Source organism: Fringilla coelebs (assembly GCF_963513975.1).
Source record: "Fringilla coelebs genome assembly, chromosome: 9".
Taxonomy (NCBI): domain Eukaryota; kingdom Metazoa; phylum Chordata; class Aves; order Passeriformes; family Fringillidae; genus Fringilla; species Fringilla coelebs.
In genome coordinates this window covers 18,642,610-18,670,303 of record NC_140067.1, presented here as the reverse complement: position 1 = coordinate 18,670,303, position 27,694 = coordinate 18,642,610, and the positions used below count along the sequence as shown (strand labels likewise).

The 27,694-nt window shown below is 39.1% G+C and overlaps 1 protein-coding gene across 1 annotated transcript in view; it reads right to left on the bottom strand.

The window, feature by feature from the left end:
- SNX7 (sorting nexin 7) overlaps positions 1 to 12,050 on the bottom strand; it is a 28,685-nt gene extending 16,635 nt beyond the window's left edge. The window contains exons 1-6 of the mRNA XM_084211746.1: positions 11,676 to 12,050; positions 6,176 to 6,358; positions 4,266 to 4,376; positions 3,692 to 3,856; positions 2,557 to 2,758; positions 523 to 722 (exon numbers count right to left, since the gene is read on the bottom strand). Coding sequence (XP_084067872.1) covers positions 523 to 722; positions 2,557 to 2,758; positions 3,692 to 3,856; positions 4,266 to 4,376; positions 6,176 to 6,358; positions 11,676 to 11,849 — 1,035 coding nt within the window. The 5' untranslated portion in view covers positions 11,850 to 12,050. The remainder of the gene's footprint in view (positions 1 to 522; positions 723 to 2,556; positions 2,759 to 3,691; positions 3,857 to 4,265; positions 4,377 to 6,175; positions 6,359 to 11,675) is intronic.
- Between the last annotated feature and the right edge of the window lie 15,644 nt (positions 12,051 to 27,694).

The window sequence follows — 27,694 nt, the reverse complement described above, 5'->3', positions numbered from 1 at the left end:
AGAGCAGTAGCTTATGGCAAAGACTAACACATGCTTATATAATGGTGCAGGGACTGGAAGTTCCCAGCTGTTCAGGAAAAAGAAAACATATTTAGGAAGAGCTCCTAGAAAGGGAAAAACCTCTCCCCTCCTTTTCCCACACACAATCTGTTACTCAATGAGTTCATATTTTGGCAGTGTCAGAGAAGGTCTTTCTCAACTCCTGTTTCCAAACCCTCATTGCTACAATGCAGAGCTCCCTGAAGATGACAAAACTAGACACTCTTGGACAGCTACCCACAGCTGCCTGCCAGGCAAAACTATCAAGCTCTTCTTATTTGGAAGGGGCACCTTAGCAAGAGAAACAGGACCAATCGGATTCCCCAATAATGGACAGGTATCATACGCTGTGCATGCTTTGTATTGAGTAAATACAGGGACTGTGAAGTCATTTTCATCAGCTACAAATTCTCTCCAGGACATGGTCACTGGACTAAGCCAAATTATATACTGAGCCATAAAGAGTCCTTCAGGAAACCTTACCATGAGAATCTCGCTGTAGAGAACATATTCATGTAGAATGGGCAGCAGGTGCTCTGAGAGCCCTGCCATTCGCTTCTCCGTAGCCCTGCAGCAGCGGTCGATGCAGCTGGCCAGGCCCTTCAGAGAGTCGCCTATGTCTTCTTCCGACGCCGACCACAGCGTGTGGATGGGGCCGTACTCCTTCATTTCATTGAAGTAGTCTGACAAGGAACATACACACGTATTACTCTTCATGAACAGAGCTCTAAGTGATACTAAGTGCAACTTCATATTTACTGGGAACCAAGCAAGAGACTGATGCTAATTTTAAATTTGCTCAAATGACCAAGATAAGCAAACTCCCGTTCACTGTTTATGAATAAACGAATCAATTAATGTATTGTAGCTTTGAGAACTTTATCAGCAAAAATGCCCCAGATATTTCACAATGACACACAAACTCAGGCAGACCTGAAGAGCTGCATTCATACACCAATGACCTACATTACCTTCCGTTGTCTTTGCACAGAGCAACAACCACTGCAGTTGGTCTGACTTGCTGACTTCTACTGCCCTGAATTCCCCTGCTTCTTGGTAACAGTAATGTTCCAAATACAGTTTCAGTTATTAAAACTAGAAGCTTTGTTATGTCCCAAAAGCTCCAGAAGAAACATTGAAGTTCCCCCAACTCAGCAGGTATCTCCTTTGGTAGTTTTTATTAATTTAAATACAGAGATATCTTATTAATTACTTCTCTTGTGTTTCTAGACCAAGTGATAATCCATAAACAGAGAAGGCCTACAAATCACGGTGCCATTTGGTAGGGCTAAACATGGGCAAGCTGCAGTTCACAGGAGGAGACTGTGAACACATTGGTCATGCACTGAAAATGCAATTTTGTCACTACTAAATTTATAATGAAGAAATTTTTAAGAAAGATGAAAGCAGTCGTGTGGCATAAAGAGTGTAATGTTTACTTTGAGATTATTTGGACAAAAAAAAACCCTCTATGGAAGATGTAATCAAGAACCCCATGTTAAGGTACTGCAAGCAGGAATGTTCTCTGTATCACAGCTATCAACAATTCCTATTCACAACAGTGTGGCCCTACACTGTTCTGACAAGTGTTGTTTGGAAAATCTAGAAAGAAGATATAATCTACAACATTTAGGAGCATGTCAAAATTCTTAAGCTTTTCCAAGAAATATTTTGGCACTGATACCTTGAACCTACAGAGCTCAGACAACTCCTTTCACTGGAGGGAACAATGTCAATTGCTCTCTCCAGGGAAAGAGTTCCTACTATTTTCACCAACATGTATTTTTCCTTTATAACACCCTTTCATTGAAGACACACTGAGATCTGGTACTGCACAAGAAAGCTCAAGGATTCAATTATTAACAGGATACAGCTCTTCAAATTATATTATATAGACAAGTAAATACTTCAAGTGCTGCCCAGTGGAAATTCTATTGAACAGGCATAGTCTGAGATCAGGATCATCTCAGAATCTCAGGAAAAGTCAATAATTTAGCATTCCAACTAGATGTGTGACTGCTCTTACTTAAGGAAAAAATTCAGATTAACCCATCCTTTTTGAGAAAACTCTAGTAGGCACAGCTTTCCATGAGAAAAATTATGGCCAACAGTAAAGCTATTAAAAATTAAAATCTACTTTGTCAATGGAAAAAGGTTCCAGAATAAAACTAAAAAAAGTTTAGAGACCTAGAATCAAGACAGCCTTGTGTCACTATGAGATTGCACAGAAAACTGTCCATTCCCTTGCAAGTTAAAAACCAAAGGTCATGCAGCTTTCCAAAAAGCACATTAAAATTTTCTTCTAAGTTCCTTATAAGTAGCTGAATTATGTTAAAACTCTTCCTATTAAAAAAATTGAAGGTTTGTCAAAAACATGACTAGAAGGATGAACATGACCACAATATAAATATAACCATCTCCCTTTTTCCTGGAAAGAGTATTTTGCCTGCCACAATGAAATCTAATTTACTTTTAAATTTCTTAAATCAGTAAAACTGATACACATTTTCTACTTACCCCTTTCTTCCTTGTAAATCCTATGAGCTATTTTATCTAGTAAGTTTACTTTCTGACTAAATGTTTCCATGTAATTGTTCATTTCTGTAAACATTTCAGGACGATTTTTAACTGCTCCTCTTACTGAGGATGCTACAGCTCTGACGGTCTGTCCCATCCTGCTCAGCAAACCAGGACCCTGCTTCTTGTGGGAGGAGAGTTCCTAAAGACAGAACAAGGTCTCTTTATTTCCAGGTACTTTTATTAATTCTCTTTTTCTTTTTCTTTTTTTTTTAAACAAAACTACATACACAAACCTCTGTCTTTTTAGTGTATAAATCTTATCATTATTAGATCACTGTCAGAACCATCCCTGTCTTGTGCATTTATTGGCTAAGCCTTTCTGAGCAAACACAAGCATGCCATGTATGACAGTGTTGCAAGAATGGTTGAACATGGCAGAGAACCTTCACCCCTTTGCTCCTCAGGGTGAGTTAGTTAGTTTGCAATTTAGCTTTTTGAACAGGAAAGCAGAGGTAATGATTGAAGAAATAAGTCTTTGAGAAAAGCAGACAATGCTCCTACTGGAGGAAGTAATCCATCTATTTTTTTTAACTTTTTTTATATGTTGCTAGAATAACCTTTGCTGAAATTCAGAGGCAGGCTTTTCTGAGTACAAAACTCCAATTTGCAACTGGACACATTTTGCAACAATCAAACAGGAAAATCCTGTGTTTTTCTTTTATGAGATTAGTAAAACTTAAAAAAAAAAGAAAGAAGGAAAAGACATTGCCATGCCAAAACAATAATTAATTAATACCACTGTTTTACTCATAATCTTGGAAACTTATATGTGTACCAAAAAATATCCAGAGTTGAAATACTATGAATTTTCCAAAAAAATCCAAAATGCAGTAACAAAACCAACTTTGGAAGGTACAGCAATATTTATGGTCATGTACATGATTACCAAAACCACAGAAGAAAAGGTTATCTTAGGTTATGAATATTCTACAAATCCCTGCCTGCTTCTGCTACTTCTGTAACAAGCCATGGGATGACACTACTGAATATTGAACCAGGGAGGCTCCTAATATACCCTACTAACATAACATGTGGCTTCACATAACTGTAAATAAAAACAAAGTCATTTTACCCAGGCTTGTGCAGTAAGAAAAATTTTGAAGTCCTCATTAAAAGTTAAAGTTGGATGATCAGCAATACGGTTCAAAAATTTATGTAAAGCTTTTCTTCGAGTCTCAATGAATTCATCACTAAATCGTTCCACCATTCCTTTCATTATGAATTTTTCAGGCAACGGCTAAGGAAAAAAAAAGAAGAAATATATTGTATAATTTGCATAATATTCAGAGTATTATAACAGTTCTTCTGCTTACTAAAAAACATAGGTATACCTTGTAAAATCCACCATGCAACAACCCAAAAGCTATGTAAATTTATCATATTCAACTAAGGTATACCATTTTTCTTGTAATATACAGTGCAGAAGAACAGAAAGAAGTACAACTAAGAAAGGACATAAATTACTGCAAATTAACCTAAGAAATACCTTTATGTGATTTTTGTCACATATATATAAAGCTAAGGAAAATAGGTTGGCTTAATATTTGGGAAACTTCAGAAGCTGAAGAAAGACCTCAAACATCTCTGTATTAAACTGGAGCCATCTTATAAACAAAGAAAAATAACTTAGGTTTTAGCAAACAAACAGGAATGATCAGTGTCGGATGTGCTTCTTCAAGTTTGCTCTTCAGCCAAAGGAAATCCTGGTATCGTCTTCGGACTTCATATTCACTGGAGTCAAATTCACCACGGGTTGTCTGAAAACCAAAAGCAGAAAAAACAGGCTTAGGTTAGAATACTAGAAAAAAAAATTTTAGATTTTGGAGAAAACTGAGTACTTGAGGGAATGCATACATTCTATTTGGTCTCTGATACTGTTTGGCTATTATCTTAAGGAACAATGATCAACTCCTTGAAGAGTTAACACATCCTATTTCAAAGTTCCACTGGGTGGGAAAAAAAGTGAGCACTAAGCTGCACTTTGTACAGTGACATATAATGGTTATCTTACCACAAAGTTTCCAAATTATTGCAATAATTACTTTAGGGCGGCATTTTTCTTTCTGCAATCACAGTTATGTTGGTTACTTTGAGGGCACTTCTCTTAAAGTGATTAGTAATCTACAAGTGAGGAAAGTCCCTTTTTTAGCACTCTGAACAAAGCCCAAAGAGCTGACACACGTCCTTGGGACCTGGTGACATTACTCAATAATCCTCACATTCAAAACATGAAAACTTCAGCATATCACAGCAATAACACTTCCTGCACTGCTTAATGGATTCTGCAGCCCATCACTGATTCCAGTTTTGCAGCCCCCTGTTAGAACTTGCCAACAAATGTGTAATGCCTACAAAAAATCCTTATTACAGATTAAAAAATTGTCAGACCCTGAGATTTATTTTACCATTGCTCTGTCTTCTGGAGGCAAGCCACAAAGAGTCCATGTTTTTATTTAGCGTTCTTTGTTGCACAGAGATTTATAACGCGATGCAAGTAAATTCTAAAAACCTCAAAACCTGCTTTTGGTAATCCAAACATTTTTGAGGGTTGAATAAAAATTTTTCAAGGTGTGTGGGAGGAATGCTATTACTTTATCATCAACAACCACCACTCCAAATTAAATATGATAAGAAAGAAGAGATAAAAAAAGCAAGACCAATCCAACTTACAGCCCCTTCATACTTGCCTGAAGAAAAAAATGTTCTTTCGTCTACAGAAACAGGCATAAAGTGAAAATTATTGCTAGCAACATAACAAAGATATCTCTCTTCCTACTCCTTAAATATTTTATGAGGAATTGATATCTCTTATTTAAAGATGAATAATTCCCATTTGAAAATATGCTTTTAAATGAATATTTTAAAAAGAACTCAAAGTAAAATAAATGAACAGTGCAATTCTCAAAATGGAGCCTGCAGAATATTTACTGGTAATCTCAGAAGATCTGGCTGGTCTCACAAGGCTGATTTTCTTCCTTATTTCCTGTAAATAAGTTGTATTCACGACAACTAAAAATACACTTAATTGTTTCCTAATACTACTTTTTCATTAGAGAATTGTGGCAATTTCCCCAGAAATCTCATGCAACTGTACATGGGAAGCAAACATCCATGTGTTAATGGATGCTGCAGTTAGAAAAGAATGGAACTGAAAGACTGTAGGAGGTAATGTTTATGCAAAACATAAGACTGGTAGCCTGTAAGTTATCCAAAAGTCATCAATACTTGTGCTAATACAGTGTCTTCAAAGATCAGTCCTCTGGCTGTTTCCTATTCCTGCTGAAGATCACAACAGAAAATGTTATTGCCTCACAGTATTCATTTTGCCATTGAAGAATTATTAACTACTTTCTCAAAGAATCTAAGCACGTGTATGCAGACTCACATTGATTTTTTTCCCATTATATACAGCACAGTTGCATGCAGTTTTAGTTGTCTATAACTCATGGCAAAATTAAAGTTTAAATTTAGCAATATGCCAGAGAATGGTGTGCAAGAAGAGTGAAAATGCCAGTTGTTATCAAAGCAAGCCATTAAACCATGAATAGATACTCACCTTGGTGACTACTCTGTATGTGATAAATGTTTCAATGGCTGTAATGTGGCTTTCAGGATCATCGACTGTAATGAAGAGATCTCTTAATTCTGGCCCATCTTCAAATTTATACTGGTTTATCATTGATGAGGGGGATATTGGCACTGAAGGACTGAATGAGTTTACCTCAGTCAGAGATGTATCCTACAGATAAGACATGAGGACATCCATATCAAAGCTTTAAAATAATCTGATAGAACAGATAAAACTCAGAGCAAATGAAAGAATTATGTAGTACAGAGCAAATCTGTTATCCTTTTCAGTATTTGCTTTGGTGAGGATGTAAGAAATGAGATTTATTCTAAAATGGATGAAAGAACAAAATACCACCATTTGAAAATGTTATGAATAGCTAGAAAGAGAACTTTCCTATGAATAGTAACATTAGTTATGAACCAAGCACCCATTAATTGTGTAGGGTACTTACCAGTTTTATTAAAATTGTTAGAAGCCAGTTACTGAGGACTTAAGATGTTTGAATTATCTCTAATTACCTGAACAGGATGGATAAAAAAATGATGATTCAAAAAAACAAGGCAAAATCCAAATCAGAATTTTTACTGGAAGTAGATATTTCAGTTTGTGTTTAGTTTAATTAATATTTGAAATGAAAAACAATTAATGGTACATAAATTAATCTTTTTCTTTTTCTCAAGGAAAACAGTAAGTAAGGATGCAGTTCAAATTTGCTGCTTAATTTCTAAAAAAAAAAGTCAAACCACTGTTTTGCTGAAGTGAAAAACCTCTTTTTAATACTACTGACCACTTCCACACAACTCAGTAAGAATATGTCCCCACAGCAGCTGCTTCTCCTAGTGCGTTCAATGGTGCTCACTAAACTGCTGAGAAACAAGGTGGAAACTGGAAATGGGACAGAAATGTCATTTTCTTCCTTAGACACAAGTCTGGGTGAGATCTGTAATCTAGACTCTTGAAGAATACAGTTACCATGAATATAAATTGAATTCACTAACTTCATAAAAGAGCATAACAAATTAATAAATCATTAGAGATAATAGAGAAATTGAAATTAATCATTATATTTTAAATATCAAATACAGTAATACAGTATGAGGCTTTTTAAATATATGCAATACAAAGAATCATATTCATAACAAACTTTAAAATTAATCAATTTTCTAGAAGTTTTCTAAAAGGGTTGTTAGACTACACTGACTATGAGTAGCAAAGAGTTGCCCTCTTCAATGCCTTGTTAACTATAGAGGAAAGAGAACAGGGATGCAGCTAAAGAGAAAACTGCTCAAACGCCACGACTGGAATAGTGCGAGTCCACACTAAGTGGAGTCACAGCATCATCCCAAGGCCAATCTCACAGGAATGAAGTGAACCCCACTTTAGTGCTGCTGAACTGTGTCAGAGTTGCTTTTTGTCCTATACAGCCAGCACTATCCTGAGTCATGCAGAATAAAGAGAGCTCTTCCCAGAGCCTGCTAGCACTGGATGACCATGCTCTAGATGAAGAATGAGGACTGCTAGCTTAGAGCAGCCCATGCAATTCAAAGTGCTGAGGCAATGGGAAATTTCTATGGAAAGAAAAATGGATGTGAGCAAGTAAGGGACTTGAATGGCCATATAATTTGAGGAGTAACGACTCTGCAAAGCCTAAATTGGATTAAGGTAAATGTGTTTCATATTTTCTCATTTTACATGAAGCATTAATGTCGTAATGTTTCCTTCCTTCTTCTAGGTTGCTACTAAAAATTGCTCTATTCATAGAGGTGTCTAAAAGTATGTGTTTATGTGGAAGGACTTATGAATATGTGGTTTGAGAAACAAAATATGGGCAATAAAAATCCATAGAATAAGCAACTATTTGGTTTTGTTTAATATAGCTCTAGTATTCATGTGCACACGAATGAATACACCTGAGTTTTAAAGAAGCATCTGTCTTTTTATCTTCATGATAGTTCAGGTTAACTTCCAGTAATTCTTGAAGTTCATGTGACCTAAGCCTGATGTCATCACAGAAACGCAGTTAAAAAAACCCATGGTAATTTTCTATACAGCTGTAAGTTTGTGGTTGGAATTATGTTTTTCTGTGCATACAGATGAGGGCAGGAGTTTTGTAGCAAAGGAAAAACTGACAGCTCTCGGGTTGTGTAACCTTCTTTCTCCTCACCCATGCAAAGAACATCAAGGCCCTGTTCCAGAAAATGATGTCCTTTCCCACACCTCCCCCATCCCCACCTACCTGCAGTACCCCTTCTCTTTCCAAGCCCCTTCCCTCCTTTGACTGCAACTGGTCAGTAACACTCCAAAATATATAAGGGAAGAAAACACTCCTGCAGCAAGAGCAGCCTCAAAAAGGCTATGCACAGAGCTGAGACTGCAGCTCTTTGGAGAAGACACTAAGCCTGGGGGTTTGTCTAAACAATGCTCCCTCCCACAGCATAGGTCCTTGACCCAAGGTTACCTCTGTGCTCCATCCATCCATCCATCCATCCATCCATCCATCCATCCATCCATCCATCCATCCATCCATCCATCCATCCATCCCTCCATCCCTCCATCCCTTCCAGCAAGGATCCAGAGCTTGCAACAATCTGAAGCCAGGATCCAAACACAGGTCTTGAGATAAAGGACATGGGGCAGAGTTTGTCTTATAAGTGAATAGTTTGGTTGTTGGAGCATTCTTCAAGGAGCAAAGAGATTCAGGAGGACTGATTTATAAGTGCATTTTCTGGCCAAGGAACTATTCTGTCTCAAATCCTTGATGAACTTGAAGAAAACTCTCAAAAAAAAATTAGTTTCTATGCAATTCTGAAGTGGTATATACATGTTTTTCAAAAATATCATTAAGTTTTCTGTAATTATGAAATGCAGACACCACTGTGAAACAGAGTTTGAAAGCAGAGGTGCTGAAGATTTTAAGTATTAACCAAACTGCCGACAGCTCTGCCAATGCTACATATCAGTTATCAAGGAATGCAAAAGATAATTGAATGGGTATTTGTGACACAGGCAGTACTCTATACTTTGAAGCTAAGGGAAGAAAGCAGGTTGAAAACATTCCATCTGTCTGAGTCATAACTCAGCTTCCAGAATTTGTCTCTGCTGAAAAGAATTACAAACTTTTTCAGTGGCAGTGGAAACTAGGATAAAGTGAAACGCATATCACATCATGAAATGCTTTACTAGGGCTGCTGAGGATGCTGGTCTGTAATATTTGAGATATGTCAGAGGATACCAGGTCAATGGTTTATAACACTATCTGGTTAAACGTCTATGGATTTTCATAAAATAAAAGCCCAGTGTTTACATTCTGAGTAATAACTCAGGGTATTGAGGTTGACAATTTTTAAGAATCTCATTTTTCACCATTTTGTTAGTTGGCACATTCCACTGCCTAGACTGAGAAAGATGAAGCTGACGAGAGCAGCAAGCAGCGAGCTCTGCATGGCTGCTGCCATTCCACTTGGCCTGCAAAGGCTACACCACTTCCTTACAAACACTGTGTGAGGAACCCCATTAAGATGTAATTTAAAACAAGGCAGTCCTGGAACACTATGTTATGGAAAAATTGGTTTTACAAATCTTAGTCGTAAGCTACATTTAGCCTGTCAGATTCCTCTGAATATATGGAACATGAATAAACAGGGTGTAAAGCCCAACCAATGTCACAAATTTTCATCAGCTCAAAAGATCAGATCTCAAATTGCACTTGAAAGCAAACCATGAATTTCTGGTTGATATATATACAACCACTACATGCAGGTATCCAAGCTTTGGAAGGAAAGCTGTATTTTCATATAATATGACAAATTTTCTTCTTTGCAGGAATAACTTCTCATGTAGCATGCATTAACAGTAGTTAAGATTTCATATATGTAAAAAACATTTGGCATGAATCCAGGTAGAAATTTAAAGATCTCAATATTTGCCATAAAGCAGCAGTAACTTGTATCAACTCCACTTGTTTTTATTTTTTATTCCCAAGGAGAATTGCTCTTGATAAGGAAGCAGCATAAGCATCAATACACAGTGTTGATAAGCAGATACCTTCATGCAGAACTGCCTGAACTTCACTCGTAAAAGGAAATGGATGCAAAGTGAGCATCAACAACTAAAATGATATTTTAGCACTGCTTCTGCATGCAAGTTCAGTGAATCATTCATTGTTTTAAATCAAATCAGGACTGGTGCTTTCCAAGAAGATATAATTCAGCTCGACCCTAGTTATGCTTCAGAAAAATACAGGTAACTTGGTGAAATTTAGCCTAATCTCTTGCATGTTACAGACGATTAAATCACGTAAGAGTCCCTTCTGGCATTAAAAGCCATGAGTTTCAATAATTCTATTACAGTTTAAATACATAACAATACATACATAAATTGTATTACAGATTTAAATGCATAGCTCCTAAGAAGGAAGTCCTTATTCCAATAGTAGTATTCATTCATACCACAACAGTGTTTCTCACCTACAGAAATATAAAAACCACACACTTACTGCCTGTGACAATCTGTCTTACTGAATAGAAATACAGTCACTTTTTCAGATCGGAAATGTAACTGCTATTTCTCTCCCATGGCACACATCCTATCACAGCAGTTCACAAGTCTCAAATGGTGAAAGACACCCGAGCCCTATACATGTTTTTTCCACCCTAGCTCTCTGTATGCACTTATATTTTACATGCTGCCTTGATAAGGCAAATAGATCCATGGCATACCTTCTTCTTTAACTACTGAGGAGACAAGAGGTAAGTCTTGTCTTCACCTGTTCTAAATCAGTACTAAATGAGAAACAATACACATGGATGCCGTACCCCCCCCTTTGTTGGTTTAATTAAAACCAGCACTATCAGCCAGACGGGCATGCATGTACCTGGCTGTGTGCCCTCTGGACACCGATACATTGTCAGTTACGTTCATTTTATTCCCTTCATCAAAATCAGGTATTATCTTCTCAAATCTCCCATGTGAAGGTGTGAGACTTCATCTTTTAAAAGGAAACTCAAACTAAAACTTGGAAACATTTATTTACACTCAAACACACTGCAATTACTAAACACGACTGTTTATTTCATTTACAGATACAAATATGGCACCTGACGAGCATAAGTGATGATAAGGGTACAGCGAGTCCAGATTAGATGGCACATTTTTAAGGTAAGCGCAGTCATGACTCGCACTACTCGTCCGAAGCAGCGACTCCGCGTTTCGTGCCCGAGAAGTCACCCGGGACTGCGGGCGCCGCCGAGCGCTGCCCCTGTCAGCCCCGCGCCCTGGGGCAGCCCGGCCCGTCACGGAGTCCCGGTAGCACCGGGGAGCGCCGTGCGTGCGAGGGGCGGGCGGGCAGAGGCCGCGACCGCCGCCCGGGGCGGAGCCGTCCCGTCCCGTCCCGTCGCACCACCCCGGCTCGCCCGGCGCCCGCTGGGGCAAAGTACCGGCTCGCTCGCCCGCCCGGCCGCCCCCGGCGCGGATGGTGCTGCCGTACCTTGCTGAACACCTCCAGGTCGTCTTCCTCGTCGTCCAGGGCCAGCACTTCGGCGGCGGCGAGCAGCGGCGCCCGGGCCGTGCCGAGGGCACCCGGAGCGAGATGCGAGTCGGCTCCGGGCCCTTCCCCGCCGGCGGGGAGCGCCGGCCCCGGTACCCGGCCCTCCGTCTCCATCCTGCCCAGCGAGCGCGGGCGGCGGCCCCGCCACAGCCGCTCCCCGCGGGACCGCAGTTGGCGGCTCCCCTGCCCGCCCCTGGCCGCTGCCGGCCCGGGGGGCGCGCCCAGTGCGCAGGAGTGGAAGCGGCGGCAGGAGGGCCGCGCTGCCGGGCAGGGCTGGGAGGGAGCGGGGCCGGGAGGTATCGAGCCTGCCGGCAGGCCCGGACAACGGGGACTGCGGCTGCGGCCTCTGCGGAGGCGGGACGGGGCGGCTCAACGCCCACAGGCGTGTTCGTGGCGGCGCGGGGAACACCGCCCTGGCCGCCCCCGGGGCTGCCAGGGCACTGGGCGAGTAGCCCACGGGGCTGCCGCTGGCTGCAGGCGCTGGAAAGTGTGTGCAGTCTCGGTCGGGAGAGCTCTGTGAGCTCCCAGGCAGCCGCTCGCTCTGTCCTCGGCAGCCCCCGGGCCGGCAGGGGCGTAACCAGGCTTGCTTTCCTGCGCTCTCCGGGTCGGTCTTTCTTCCCTCGTGGCAGGCACTCAGGTGCCGCCACCGGGGCAGCAGAGGCCAGGGACTCTTTGGTGTCAGAAATGTGCTTGTGAGAACAAAGTGACAGCACATTACATCAGAAAAGCAGCGGGAGAGAGACACCAAACATTTAAAAGCGCAAAGCTGTGTTTTTAAAAGTAAAACCATCGGAATTGTGGGATTTCGAAGTTGCCAGTATTGAACTGGAAGTAATGGCCGGCGCCGTTCGTTGCCGGAGCCAGGGGCGAGCACGGAGGCGGCGGGAGGGGAAGGCAGCTCTGACCTGCCCTGGGCTTCGGCGCTTCCCTGGCACCGACTGTGGGCCGGAGCCGGGAGCGCCCCTGCGGGGCCAGGCCCGCGTTTGCTCAGTGTGGAACAGGGCATGTCTCTCCAGGCGCCGCCTGAAATAGCTGAAGTCAACTTTGTTGTTAATGTAAATTTCAGGAGTCGTGGGCGGGTTCTTAAACAGGCAGATACAACATTGTCTTTGTGTATCTTTATTCTCTTGCTGTCAAATTAGAAAAGGCAAACCCCGTAATCAAACGAAAGTATTTTGAAAAGTATTCCTTCGTGAAGCGCTGCAGGCAGCTGATGAGGAAATACATTTGATATTTCATGGTTTTCGGCGAAGCCTTGAACCACAACTTGAAATTAAGGGATTAAATAAAAAACACCAAATGTTCACTGAACTGTGCAAAGAGACAAAGACTACGGCTGCCTAATGAGAGAGTGTTTACTGAGACATTTTAATTTTTGTTTAAAAAATACCCCAAAATTCACGAGGAGCCGGGGGCAGTGGCCCGCTCCACGCCTCAGGTGCCAGCGGCGTTTGCTGCAGGGGGTCTCGCCCGGAGCCGCCGGCAGAGGGAGGTGGGATGCGCCTGTCCTGGAGCCTCGGACACCCGCCGATGCCTGAGGACCTTTCAGTAAGTGCAGATAAACAGTTCCTGTAGTATTAAAATAACAACTGACCCTGGTACGAGATGCCCGGGCTTCTTTTCTTTCCGACCCTGTGTAGACTGTCCCTGCCCTACTGCTCTTTGCTGTGCCTCCGCTCTGCGCCTCTGAGGGGCCCGGGGCTCTTTGGTGCGCTGCCTTCCTCGCAACCTGCCACGGGCCCTGGGCCGAGTGCTGCTCGCCTCCAGGTGAGTGCTGCTCGCCTCCAGGTGCTGCACGGGCCGCGCTGGGGCTCCTTCTGGTGCAGGTGCTTCTCGTCCGGAGTCAAATCTCCAGCTCTTCCTACCTCCGTGTCTTTTACGGCTCCTTTCCAGTGTCGTCACTGCACCTGTCCCCTCTGATTACCTTCCGGTACCAAAGACTGATGAAAAGTGGCTTTTACAATATAAATTTTCTACTCTGTCCTTTGTCCATCAGTGAGAAGTGTAGCTAGTTTGTTTCCTGACTTTAGGTATAGCTGATAGTATTGTTTCCAGTGGCTTTGCCCTTATTTCCACATGTTCCGCTAGAGGCCTACAGGTTTTCTGAATAGAATAAGTACTTGCAACCTGTATAATGCCCAAGTTTTTAATATGTCTATTTAAATTCAGATGATATGATGCAATAACAAATTAAAACTCATCAAGGACCACAATTTCAGACAATACACATCAGAGATAATAAATAAAGGACAGCTAGTCAAAGAAACTATAAAATTGATGTACTGTAGGCTTGAATATTAGGGCTGTTGTCTGAATCATACTAATATTCCATAGTTTTACTGTGCTCTTGGATTTTTTTATTTGTTTGAGAGAAATATTACAAGATGCTTTAATTGGATTTTTTCTTATTATAGCTTTTTATTAGCTCATTAATCAAGCTTAAGAAGACATATTTTTAGATTCCTTGCTGGCAGTGCTTATCTTTCTGTGCTTTATATTTGAAGTATCAATCTGTAAGGAAAAGGTATTCATTGTCCTTCACTCTAGAAAAATATGCATTGCATTTAACAGTCATTTGGAGGTTTAATCATCAAAAGGACCCCTGCTAAAACAAAATGGGAGGCTGTTCTGTGATTACTTTCAGCTGTCCTCCCCACCCTCTATGCCAGTTGTTCCTAATTTCTGTTAAAAGGGCTGAGTAAGCAAATGCATCTTCAGGACACCTTCCCACCCATGCTGAGTCCCAGGGGGGTTGCCAGCACCTCTCCCCTGCATTGTTTAGCAAAAAGAGCATTTTACAGACTCAGGAATTTTGTACTCATTTCCTGCTATAGGACAAGAGATGACTTAAAATAGTTGCTTAATTGTTCAAAGATATTGCAGATAGTGTAAATACAGAGCTACACTTAGCAAAAGGAGATTTGCAGGTTTCTCTTGAACTTTTATTTCAGAATTGCATTGCTGGAAATCTTGGTTTTTCATTATTTCTATGTGTGTATATTCACAGGCTCCATGCTTCCTGAGCACCAGGGATTTACATATTTTACTGCAGATAACCTTTAGTGAACCTGTGGAATGAGAGCTTGGCAATAATTAAGTCAATATATTAGATGTTGTACCATGAATATTGTTGCCCCACTTATTTAAAGAAATAGGTATAGCACTGAAACAATACTTGACAATATTTTGCTAAATGAATTGTAACATTTCGCAAAATATGTTTTTTTTCTAAATTCCTATCAATTTTCATGAAATACTCTAGCTTCCCAGGACCTCCTACTCAGGAGCACTAAGTGGAATATTCTCATATACTGGGGTTGAGCTGTAATCGCCTCCAAATTTTATTTATTCACTTAAACCCAAAAAGCTATTTTGTATTACAAAAACGTCAATATTATTCCTACTTGCATTTTCTCTTTTTCTTTGGTAAGAGTGTAAATCTTAGCTAGTAATCCCTTCCAGAGTTGCTTTTCCTTGAACAAATTAAATTTACAAACACCGAAGCAGAACCAAGCTATTCCTTTGCTCTTATGTGCAGGCTGCATATGATCCCTTTAGGCCACAATACCACGTTGAATACTTAATGTTGACTTGTCAAGTTTCACCAACTGCACAGTGATATGGACAGGATTAAATCTTGTTTTATTTCACCATCTCCCTAGCCAGGCAGCAGCGGGGCATGGAGGGCTCCTGGTGTTTTACTCTGTTCCACCACTGCAGTGCAAATAAGCGTGTTAGTGAATCTGCTGACATTCAGCACCTTGACGCAAATGAGAACGTTTTTCTAGGTCTGAAATGGATTGTCAAGTAGCATTCTTGTCAGGGTTGTGTAGTGCATAAGCAGAAGTCATTATGTTTACACCCAGAAGATATTTTGATGGTGAATTAAGGGCTGACCTTCATATCATACCATTTATTAGAGCAAGCTTTTTAGTAAGCTCCATTTAATGGCTTAGAATAAGGTTAACTATTTATGTTCCATGCCTGAAATCACAAGGAAGTTGGAACATTAAAACTCTCTACATTGTGAGCTGCTTAGCTTTTCAGCTGCCTCTTGTTTTGTGGTTGAAAGGTAATTGTTTAGTTATTGTATTATTTTTGTGGTTGTTAATTTAAATTTGGAAGATTCTTTAATTGGAATATTGTAAAATGATTCATCTGTCAGATGGTTGATATCCTGCAAGCTTATTTTTTTCAGAGTCTATCAGACTGTTTTTCCTTTCTGACTGCCCAAAGGAAATTACAATGTAGTGTACTCATAATCATGTTATCTCTTTTATAGCTGCAGATGATTTTTATGGCATTGCAGCTGTACAAACCCTTGATCAATATCTGGAGAGGTGCCATCCTTTTAAGTTATGTTACTGTCAAATTTTAGACTTGAAAATATTCCAGGTGAAGCCCTATTTGGTCCCACATATTTTACAATATCTAAAACCAGTTGTCAGGCTTCATTAGATATGAAAGCATCATTTTTGGGGGGGGGGTGGGGTGAGGGGATGTAATACTTTGCATTATGTGAAATAGAGTCTCTCTGTTCTAATACAGCATTGTCTTTTCTGCTGAAAAAATGGTTTCCTGTTTTCAAATAAATGCTGCTGTCCTAGTTTTTTGAGGAACTGTTTATTTAGCAATCTGTACTGTATGGCATGAAATACTAGAGTATCTCCTAGTCAGAAAGTATGCAAAAATATTCATACATTAAATACATATCAAGGCTTACTGAAGTAATTTGATACAGGAGTTGGAATTCTCTCTGGTTTTAATTTTTCTCATGCCTAGTTTGGAACTCTAGGCAAAGAGAAACAGATTAATACTGGACCTCAATTTTTCTGTTTATCAATGACCAGGTGTAATCCTGCTTATTAAAAAAATAAAAAAAATGACAGTGGTTAATATGAATGTTATTTCTTTACAAGTGTCTGTTATAATCCATTTCAACTGAAGAATTATGTATTTCAGCTGGTACAGTGTAATGGCTCTGAAAACACTGTGCAAACTGGTGATCATTTTTTGACCTTTAGGCACAGGTTTTGCCACTATTTCAAGATTAGCTCTTACAGAATTGCTTTGTATGGATTTAGCAGCCTTTAATGTTTGCACATGCTTTTTGTGACCCTCAAACTTTTTAGTAGGTGAGCCTAAGTATGTTTGTAGTAGGTGAGAGTACTTAAACAATACAGAAGACACATTGTGGTTGAATTAACACTCCATATTCATGACGTTTTAATAGATTTATTTTTTAGATAGCAAATTTGTGTGCCTTTTGCCTTAGTTTATTGCTACCAGGATGACTACTAAGAAAGTTTTATATAAGGGATTTTTTTTTTTTAGTCCTCAAATTCACATCTGAACTATTGACATAAAATTTCAAACAGCATGCAACCTGATTAACAATTTAGTACTAATTGAAAGAAAGTGACATGTATATAGGTATTAATAAAACATATAGAAAATTCATATTGCAGCTACACTGCTGGAGAATCTCTCCCTTTTATCTGAGTTCTTCCATAAAACTCTATAGTATAATACTAATTGTAAAGGACAGTGACTCAAGGACATTCTTGCTAAAAGCTTCCACTTTTTGTTCTACAAAGATCAGAAAATTTTTTAAAAGCCCCATCATCATAATGCAGAAATAAAAGTATGGTCATGTTACTAGATTATGACCCAGAGGAAAGAATGTGAACAGCATGGCCACAGAGAGGAATTTTAAGTGATGTATGTGATACTGCCAAAATGAGAATTGCAGCTGAAGGAAGTGAGCCAGCAGTCTAACTACAATCAATATCCAGGTTAAGTAAACAATTACACTCTGCCAGAGCTGGAAGAAAATCCACACAGCCTGATGGGGTGCCTGAAGTGTCTTCAGGTATAAATTCTGAATTTACTTCATGGATAGCTTTCTTGTCATTTGCACAGACTGTAACAGTTTGTTGGTTTTTTGGTTTTTATTTTTTGTAATCTATAAGGGAAAAACTGTTCTCACTGTATGAAGAGCTGTTTTTAGGTCCTGGCAAAGAAATTATGCAATAGTGGGGGTTGTTTAAAAAATCTGGAAACTGGTGAGACTCCGAAGTGACCAAAGAACAATGTATCTTATCAGACAATCTGATTGATCAGGGAAGCAGGCATATGAATTATCTAAAAATACAAAGGAGTAATATTGGGGTCCTTTGTGAGGACTGAGCTTACCCAGTATAGAAGATGTCAAGCTTAAAATGGGATGAGCTGTGCTCACACCATTTGAGGACAGTTTTCTTATCAAAGATTAATATGTGGAAAAGCCCTTGTGGGAAAACCTGGCAATTGATCTAAGATTCTTCTTCACTTTGACATCCCCTTCCTCTCCTAACTTTATTTGTTATGAAGTTGCTAAATACCTCAAAATAGTTTCAACACCATTAAAATAGATGCCTAAATCTCAAAAAGAGCTGAGATAGCTTTATAGGATAATTAATGTTTTTTACACTGTGCCTTAGGTAAATCTCTTACTCCTTAGGTAAAACTTTGCAGGAAACCTCAAAATTTTCCTGTCAGGATACATACATATAAAACTGGCAGTATAGTAGACAACTGTTCTACTAATGTGCCCTAATTTTATATTTAAGCCCTTCAAATGTCTTCATGATTTAAAAATATATGTTGCTTCTGGTGGACAGTAAAGGGACAGAGTATTTCCCATTGCTCAGAACACATAAAAAGCAACAAACCAGCTACTGTCTGTTCCCTCACCACTGCATGACTTGGATTGTCTAAGGTTTGTGGTGTATCTGGTGGGAATGCTATATAGCAAATGTGTGCATGAGCACAAATGCACAAGGGAACAGACTTTAGTAATTTTGTAGACTGGAGTTTTTTTAATTTCCTCTTAGCATGTCTTAGTGTGTTTGCATTGTGTACAATTTTGGAGGCTCTGTGTCTTGAAAACTGAGAAATATTTGTCTTCAGATACTAAGAACTATTGCCAAATTCTAGAAAAGAATAGCAGGGGAAACAAATTTCAAGACTTTATACCATGATGTAGTCCAAGAATAGAGTGACTTTGGACAGTATGGTCAGATGCAGCTGCAAGAGCTCTAGATCAGATGGGAAGGAAGTATTCCAGCATATGTGATTTACAGTGGCAACACAAGCAGTCATTTGCTTCCTGCAGTTTTCTCTTTTGTGAGAAAATGAAAGAGACCAGATTGGTCTGTGTCTTAGAGGGAAAACAATGGGATTAATTTGGTCATTATTATATGCAGTAGATTTTTCACTTAGGGATGATGTGATAGCAAGGCACTGATGATGTTGACCCTGTGGATTTGCAAGAGAACTTCTGTTTAAAATGAAGTTGGTGGAGACCCTGTGGATTTGCAAGAGAACTTCTGTTTAAAATGAAGTTGGTGGAGAGACTGTGGCATTGAAATATTGTGTTCTGGTGAGTTGCAGTGAGCTCTGTAGCTAGCATTGGTACTTGTTTACCACTGAGAGAAAGAGAAAAGCTGTTAGGCAAGATGAAACTGCAGGGGAGAGTAGGTGTACCTCCTCAGCTCCTAGGAATTAATCCCTATCATATTACATGAAAGCTTAAATACATTAAATTTCTCTTCTTTATTCATCTTTCTGATAAGCAATTGCTAGAAGGATGCTGTAGACTTCAAAAAGGAAGACTATAGGAAGGAATATATGAAAACTTAAGAGGCATTTACTACAATATTTACACTTAACCTATTCCATACTCTGAAAAAGTTCAGAAATCAGAGAGGTCAGTTCCTACTGCCATAAGTATGTAATTGTGCTTTTTTTAAATCCATGAAGCAAAGTTGCATGCTGTTTTTGGCTTTGTTGAGCTTCTGAAGCATTAACAGAATAATATTTTCTTTTCTATATGCCATATCACTTAAGACAGCAAATGACCATCTGCTAGATTGCATTTCTCAGCCTGTGGCCACATATACTATAATAGTTGTTACGGTGTTCTGTAAAAATTTCTCTTCAAACTGACTTAATGGTTTATGCTACCAAATTGTTCACATTTCTAAACTATATATGAAACTATTGAAACAGACTAGAATTTTAGATTTTTCTGTTCTCATGTGATACACATGAGGAAAAAAAGCAATGAACAGAGCACAGCTATTGGAAAGAGTACATTTTCCATGTGCAACATCTCTGAAAGCACCTTTGGTTTTGCTCAAGAGACATTCCAGTTTAACCATTCTAGAACCCTCGAGACTATATCTTAGATGGGCAAACTCTGTTGAGGCCAGACTCAATAGCTGAGTGTCGGGGGAAGGGCCTTAGTGGTAAACTCATCTGGTTTTGAACCAGCTGGGAATTACTCCTGCTCTTTAGCAAGCTGGAATACTTTAAGAGTGCCTTCATGTAAATTTGTATCTCTGTGTTTCAGAAAGCCCTTCAAGCCACCAGGAGGAATGATACAAGGCTTGGAAGACTTATATTTGGCTCCTACTCCACCAAAAATATCTCATATGATTTTCTATAAGCTGTATGGATTCTGTTTGAAGCCCTATGCCGATACAGCAATACGGAAGTGTTTTGGATATAGTGCTGCAGCCATTCTTGCCTCCAGCTATTCCCTCTGCTAAAAGGAGTCTTTGAGTAGATTGGAGCAAATCTCCTTTGATATCTCTGTGCCTTTTGAGGGCTTTAGGAGCATCCCCCAAGAAGATTCCTAATTTCTGTGCTTTCGCAGAACCAATTCAGATTATTCACAAGACAGCAAATTAGCTGAAGGTTTCCATGAAAATATGCTACTGGTTTTAGGATGCTTTAGCTTTAATTTTACATGCATACTGGTACACAGAAACATGCCTGATAGGAGTAAGGAAAGGAGGTGAAAGGCAACAATAAAAGCAAACATGGAAGTTATGAATTTAAACCCACATGAAAAAAGGTTTCGACAATCCCATTTATGCAATTTATTTAAAAGTATAATCTAATTAATTAATCATTTTTTGCTCATCATTTTTAGTACAAAAAAGCCAGGTAATGTAGTAACATGCAGATCAGCATGGAAGCTGGAGGAATGAGTCTCCAGTAAAAGTATGGCCTGAAATGCAAATGATTTTTAAACAAAATTATATCTGTTTAAAAAATGAGTCAGTCAGTTTTTAGGTAACCACAATGCAGAGTGGAATGGATACAAATTATCTGGTAGATAATGCAGTATGTACTGCTGCATACTGAAGAAGCTGGAAATAGGAAATAGCTTCAGTAATCTGCCTCGGGGGCTGAGGTTGGCATGATGGACAAAATGAGTCTGAAGCCAAGAAACAGGGTAAGATCGAGTTTTGAACTGCCCAACTTACCTCCTGTTAAAAGAAAAAGTCAGTTTGAGTGTTTTCCAATGATGATGGAGCTGACAGTGAGCAGAAACAGTTTAAAAAGTGAGGGGATAGGCTTTAGTGGGCATGGTGCATTAGGTCAAAGGTTGGACTCGATGATCTTGGAGGTTTTTCCCAACCTTAATGATTCTGTGTTAGATGGGTTGCAGGCATGTAGTGGAACAACAGGTGAGAAATCTGATCTGGTAATCACAAAAGGTAGAATTGCACACATTCTTGTCAATAGCTCTAGTGTAGCTGTGTCTTTTGACTTAAAAACACCTCAAAATCAGAGAATGATAGAAAAATTATATTAGTTTTGTGAGTCTGTAGGATATTGTAGGGTTGAATTTGCATATTAAAAGGGATCTTTTTAAAGCATTTTATGTTTTAACATTCTGTGCATGGTTAAATCTTTTAAGGACTACTAGGAGTTGTAACCAGATGGGTGGGCAGCCCTGCATATGGAAGTATTTAACTTCTTCAGAATAGCTTGGAGAACAAATGCTGATAGTACTGGTTATTTCTGCTGATAATAGCTGACAGTTTTTTCACTTCATCAATAAGGTTTCATTTAAGTAATGAAGATATTCTAGATGAGCTGATTGAGGAATGTATGATGTGTGATTCGGATTAAATTAAATGACAAGTGGAAAAGGAATCTGTATGTAACTGAGGATTTCAAAGCTCAGTACTCTACAGATGTGAATCAATCTACCAAAGAAGCCCTGAAACTTAAATATGGAAAATGTCTGGAACTTCCTTATTCAAAATCTTTAACACTCTCTGGCATTAATACCTGGAAAAAAGAAAGAAGCATTGTAGAAATAATATAGTTGGATCAATAGCCACATAATTAAAAGTAAATTAGCAGAATGTAAAAAGATTGCAGAAATGACTGACAGACAGAGAAATGTATGCAAAAGAGTTAAAGAAGGATAGGAGTAAGGTGAATTCAAGTCAAGCAGAGCTAGACCTTGCACTTGATATTAAACATGATAAAATTACTCAACCTTAAGTGAGCAGTTTCAGAAACAAACTACTAAAAACATCATGTAATCACTATTCAGGGATAAAATCTATTGCCCTAAAAAAATGAAATGTTTTATTCTGTCTTTATTAAAGGCATTGATGCCAATTGTGGTGAGAAATGGAGGTTGCCTAGTAGGAATTAGTCCACAAGCTTAATGCAAATCATTGCAACTGAGATCCAAGCAGTTTGGTGACGGGTGGCAACCAACAGTTCCTTGGCCAGAAAGCTACTGGCTCAAGAAGTTTTATATCTGACCATATGACAGCAAATACACAGTGATTAGGGAGCAGGAATAATGACCCAACTGGTTATGGGAGCGTTAGTCCTACCTTGAGGCTTGAGAACAACTTTTAAAGGAAATCCTTCCTGTACCTGCAGATAAATGCTTAACTGATTCCAGCTTTGGTTCTGAGTGTGTGCTGTCACAGGACGGCCGGTGTTGGCAGCGCTGCAGGCGGTGCACACACACTCACACCTCCTCAGACACCATGTGTTCTTAGGGGCCACTTTACCCCAGCGTTGGGCTGGAACATTTCTGTGCAATTTGGATCTTTAAGTAGTATTAGACCTTTTTTTTTTTTTTTTAAGTTTCTGAACATGGCTCAGTCTAGAAATTATTCTTAATTCCTTGCCTGTAACTTAATTTTTGTGCATTCTGGGCAGATCAAAATTTGCATAAACATGAATTTCAGTTATAGGCTAAAATTGTCTCATACAATGCACCAAAACTTAATATAGGTGCAGAACAGAGATTGTGGAGTTTTTGTTAGATTCCTCTCCTGACTTATGAGTGCAGTGAACTCTGTGAAATGATCTTAGCTTTCTTCTTGAGGATGAGAGATTGTGAAGGACACACTTGAGTCTACAAATATTTTCCCATAAGAATCAAGTCCACTGGATGAATTTCAAATTTTAGACCTCTAAATAGCACTAGGCATAAATTGTGAATTGCAATCTGTTCAGAAAAATTAAATTTATTTCTAAATTGTATTTAAGAGGTGAAAAGACCCTTTTACCAGTAGGTATCCTGACAAAGGAATTTTCTTCTTGACCATCAGCACCAACAGCTTGACAAAAAGCATCCTAAATACCACATTTGCTCTACTATATCTACAGGGACTGTAAGAAAAACAGGCTTAACACAAATATCAGGGAAAAAGTCGCATTTTGTGACCTGTGGTCTCCCCCACAGTTTAGGACTGCCTGTTGAACTGAAGTTTGAGAAGTTCTTTCCACAACTGAGATGAGATGATGGTGGGCATTTTTACAACATAGGTAATTTTAGTATTAAAATTATTACTTAGAGTGCTTATTCTCTATGAAGAGTGCTGGAAGAGGACTGTGTGATGAATAATAAGCTTAGGCAATGCTGATAAATTAAAAATAAAACCTGGCTTTAGAATTTGCTCAGAGGAGCTTGTTAATCTTTAAATTTTCCCAAAATTAAATATCAAATCATTGGTAATGCCTGGCATCCTTTGTAGGAATGTAATTCAGATACACTCACCAAAAGAGCTCACATCATTAGCGGGGTGATTGTGTCACCTTCTGTTGAAATATTCCACACCATTGGTGTTTCTTGGCAGACTGACATGTTTTCACTTGACATTGCTGTAACCTCTGGGAAAGAAAGCCCTACCTTTCTGTGAATAATTCATTAGTGAGCCATCACTCTGAAGTATTTCCTTCTTTTGAGGGAGCAGGGGAGGGATACCAAAGCTGCTTATTTTGGTTTGGTTGTTTGGTTTTTTGGTTTGTTTTTTTGTTTGGTTTTTTTTTTTTTTTTTTTTCTTTTTTAAATGCTACCTTGCAGTCTTAGCACTTCTGAAGTATTCTTCCATAGGAACCTTCTCTCCTGACATAGAGCTAACTCTCAGTTTTGATCCTTTGGTTTGTGAATTAATCCATATAATTTTTCCAAAGAGTTCTGGCTCAGAGCAGTGGAAAGCTGCTGATGCTGCATAACCTTTCTGATGGTGCTGGGTTGTCTGGAGCTGGACAGTAATCCCAGTAAATCAAACTTTCAGAAATTCAGCTAACAAGCATGGCTGGCTGTTTAGTAAAATGTGCTAAAATATGTTTGAAATGACTGTGTATGCTTACATTGCCAGCAGTGAGCATGCAGGACACATAGTGCATTCCTGGCAGAACCAGGGAAAGGAGCCCTTTTGTGTTTGACCAGAGCATGGAGGGCTCAGTGACCACAGGTGTGTTTAAAGCACTGGTGAAATGTTTACATGGAGTTGGTTTGTCTGACTTTTGAAGTGTAAAAGGTCTGTATCTTCACTTCACCTGGATAAAAAAGCAATGATTTTAAGAAAGAAGTTGAAACAGAAGACCCAGTACAGCTTTTTAAAAAATTTATGTTAGGTAAGTCTTTTTTTAGGTAGCCTGTTTGAAGGCTCTACCAATGACATTTTTTCCTAAAATTGTATCAGTAGCAAGTGTTCACTTTGTTCTTTACTTTTTCACTTGTAGTATGTATTTTTTCATGTCTGCTAGAAAAGCTTGACTCTCAGTTTAAAGCGTGTTCTTGATAACAGACAGGCAAGGGCTGGATGAGCTGTTCTTTTATTCTTATGTGCAATATCTTGGGTATTTGAAGGGCTCTTTAGTGATCCCTTCCTCTAAGAAGCTCAAATAATTCCTGGTCTTTTATTAATCTGTCAGAGCAGGGGTTGCTTCTGAATTTATCTTAGTATTTCTGTCTGAAACAGCTGTGCAGCCTATGCTTCAAATTGCCAGCATTAAATCAACATAGTTTTCCTCCTCATTCTTCATCAATTTGTCATATAGATAAGCCCACTACCTGCACTAGCAATCTTCCATTATCCACTGTTCTTGCTGGTTTCTTCAATATACTCCCATCAACACCCACAAAGGCTTTTTACCCTCAGATATATTCAGTCTTTCTCTCTTTAGGTTTTTAAACTCCACTGCATAAGACAGTGTCTACAGATAGCTAATGACTCTAAAATTGAGCATGACATATGACTTATTTTGCCAGTGATATAGCTAGGTGCTTTGGACTTTAATATCTTGAGATTGTATAGAGGAAATTAAAAATTATAAAGCAGATAAAAAGAAAAAAAAATCACAAGAAAAAGGCATCTTGATGGTTTTTGTTCTTTATGTAAACTCCAACATCCAAATTTCTTTTCTAATTACTGAAACTGTACACACTGAAAATGTACACATTTGAGGAATATAAAAAGAATACACTGTACCATCCATTACGCAATGTGCAGAAAGTGTCCTTCAGGATCAGAGTTCTACCCCATGAAATTTAATCTTCATTCAGATTCTTCTGGGATTTTTCATATATTTGTCTGTCTTTAAATGTGCTTTTGTGACATCTGTATATGTAACCTCCATAACTAAGATGTGCTTATTTGCATTGTAAAAGAGTAAAGTGTTTCCAGTGCCAGTGTTATAATGAATACTATATTTAAAAGATCATGCCTCATTTTTCTATGTGCTGTGTCGGCAGCAGTGTTGTAGTCTGTCCTGATATTTCACTGTATAAATTAGACAGTTAAGGAAGGGAGAAGGAGAGCAGCAGATACAGATAGAGTGACCTGTTCCATATCACAACACACAAGTTTGACAGCATGAGAAGCAGATTCCTAGCCCAGCCTACTAAATAAGGAGTCATCAGAAATGTAGCCCTGATTATTAGGAAAAGGTGAGGAGTTTGGAATTGTCTTGAATTTTATTTTTGTCCTCTTTGTGCCTCTCTACCAAAATAATTATAACTATATACGGTGGCTGTTGTAAACCTGTTTGAAACGTTTTCAGAAACTACTGCTTCCAATTGTTATTCTGTAATGTTTTTCTAAAATGGAAAAAAAAAAGAAAATTAACTTTTTTTCATAGAAAGAAAGACATTTCAAAGGCTTCTGGTTTTCCTCCATTAGAGCTCAAGAACAAGTTGAAAAGGGGCATATGTTTTTCAATGTGTAAATTCCATGTATAAACATACTGGATGCTAAAAAAAGAACTGATAGACTTTTTAAAAAGGAATAGATATATTTGCATGGAGAAAGATTAGCAAAATAATCAAAACACCTGAAGAAATTAACAATTAAGAATAGAAAAAATGGAGACTCCTCTAAAAATGTTGGGCAAGGTGTTTGCAAATAAATACTTTAAAGGAGGCGAATCCTGTTTCGAATCAGAGCAAAGCTGCTGGTTCTCTTTGCTACCCTATGGCTGCTGCAGGTGCCCCAGGCTTTTTCCTCCAGAGCAGCTGTGCTCCACTGACACAAATGGCACTTCCTGGGGACTACATCTTTAGTTACTGCTGCAAGAGTCATAGTAATGTGCAATGGGATATTTCAGTCATGCTTTCAAATGGCTGCTAAAACACAGCACTGCATAAGCAAATCACAGCTGCATGCTTGCAGATAGAGCTGCCAGTGACACAGCTACCTATGTGTTACTCCCTTCAAAGAAGAGCTACTAGAAAAATTGTAGGGCAGCAAGGAAATGTGTGAAAAAACAGATGCTTAGTGATGTAGTCTTACTGCTGTCTGTCTTCCCATCTCCCTCCCAGCTTTCTGTTTCAGCTTATGATCTCCAAAATACTGAGTTTTCATTGCTCAACTTATTTTTTGCCTCACATCACAGAGAATGCCTAACAATGTCAAATATGGAAAAGCTGATTCAAAGTATGCCTGTGCCTTCAACAAGGTCCCAGTTTTTACCTGCACAAAGTAAACATTTTGCTTGGGATAGTGCAATATGATGTGCATTAACAGAATGCTTTGCCTTTTCCATAACAAAGGTCTCTTAATTAAGAATTTGTGCATTAAAACAGGCGTAAACCCAAATGATGATTGTAAAGTTCTCAGCCTGTTCTGCAGGATAGAAACTAATAGGATAAAGAAAAAAATTAACAGATGTTGAGGAATTGTAGCATAATGTTCCTTTCTCTTCCCTAGTATCCCACAGTAAATATTAAAAAGGAATCACATATAAGTTGACTTTTTTGCAGCATACGTTCCTGGCTTCTCAGGACCTCATCCAGGACATGCAGAATTTATCTGCCAAGGATTTTGCAACAGTGGAGGTTTTTGATCTCAAAAGTGGTGCAGGACTCTTAACCTAGCTCTAAGGGCTTTTGTGTTAGGGTAGGATGCTGTTGTGTGAAGGTATTGAGATACCCAGTGAAGAATAATGTACACTTCTTGGGGCAAGTAAAGAGGGATTTAAAAGTTCTTCTGAGTGCTTAGAAACTGAGCCCCACAACAGCCAGCAGTATCTGGTCCTAGGCTTTTTTATTTTCATAGCTTTGGTCATTAGCTTATTCTGCCCTTAAATACAGTTGTCAGGTTTTTAATTTGAGGAGTTAAGCTCGTCATCCTGAATCTATGAAGTTGTATCTGTAATATGAACGGGAGAATACTAACATTCAAATATCAGCATGTATTTCAGGCAGACCCTGTATACTCAAGATGTTAGAATTTAGGATCTTTCCAGTGACAGCCATGACTGCTTTGTTTAATGTCAGGCTTCTGAACAATCCTTTCCTAGCCAATGCTGTTTACCTATCTGTCCCTTAAAGAGAAAGGAGACACAGATCTTGCATTTGA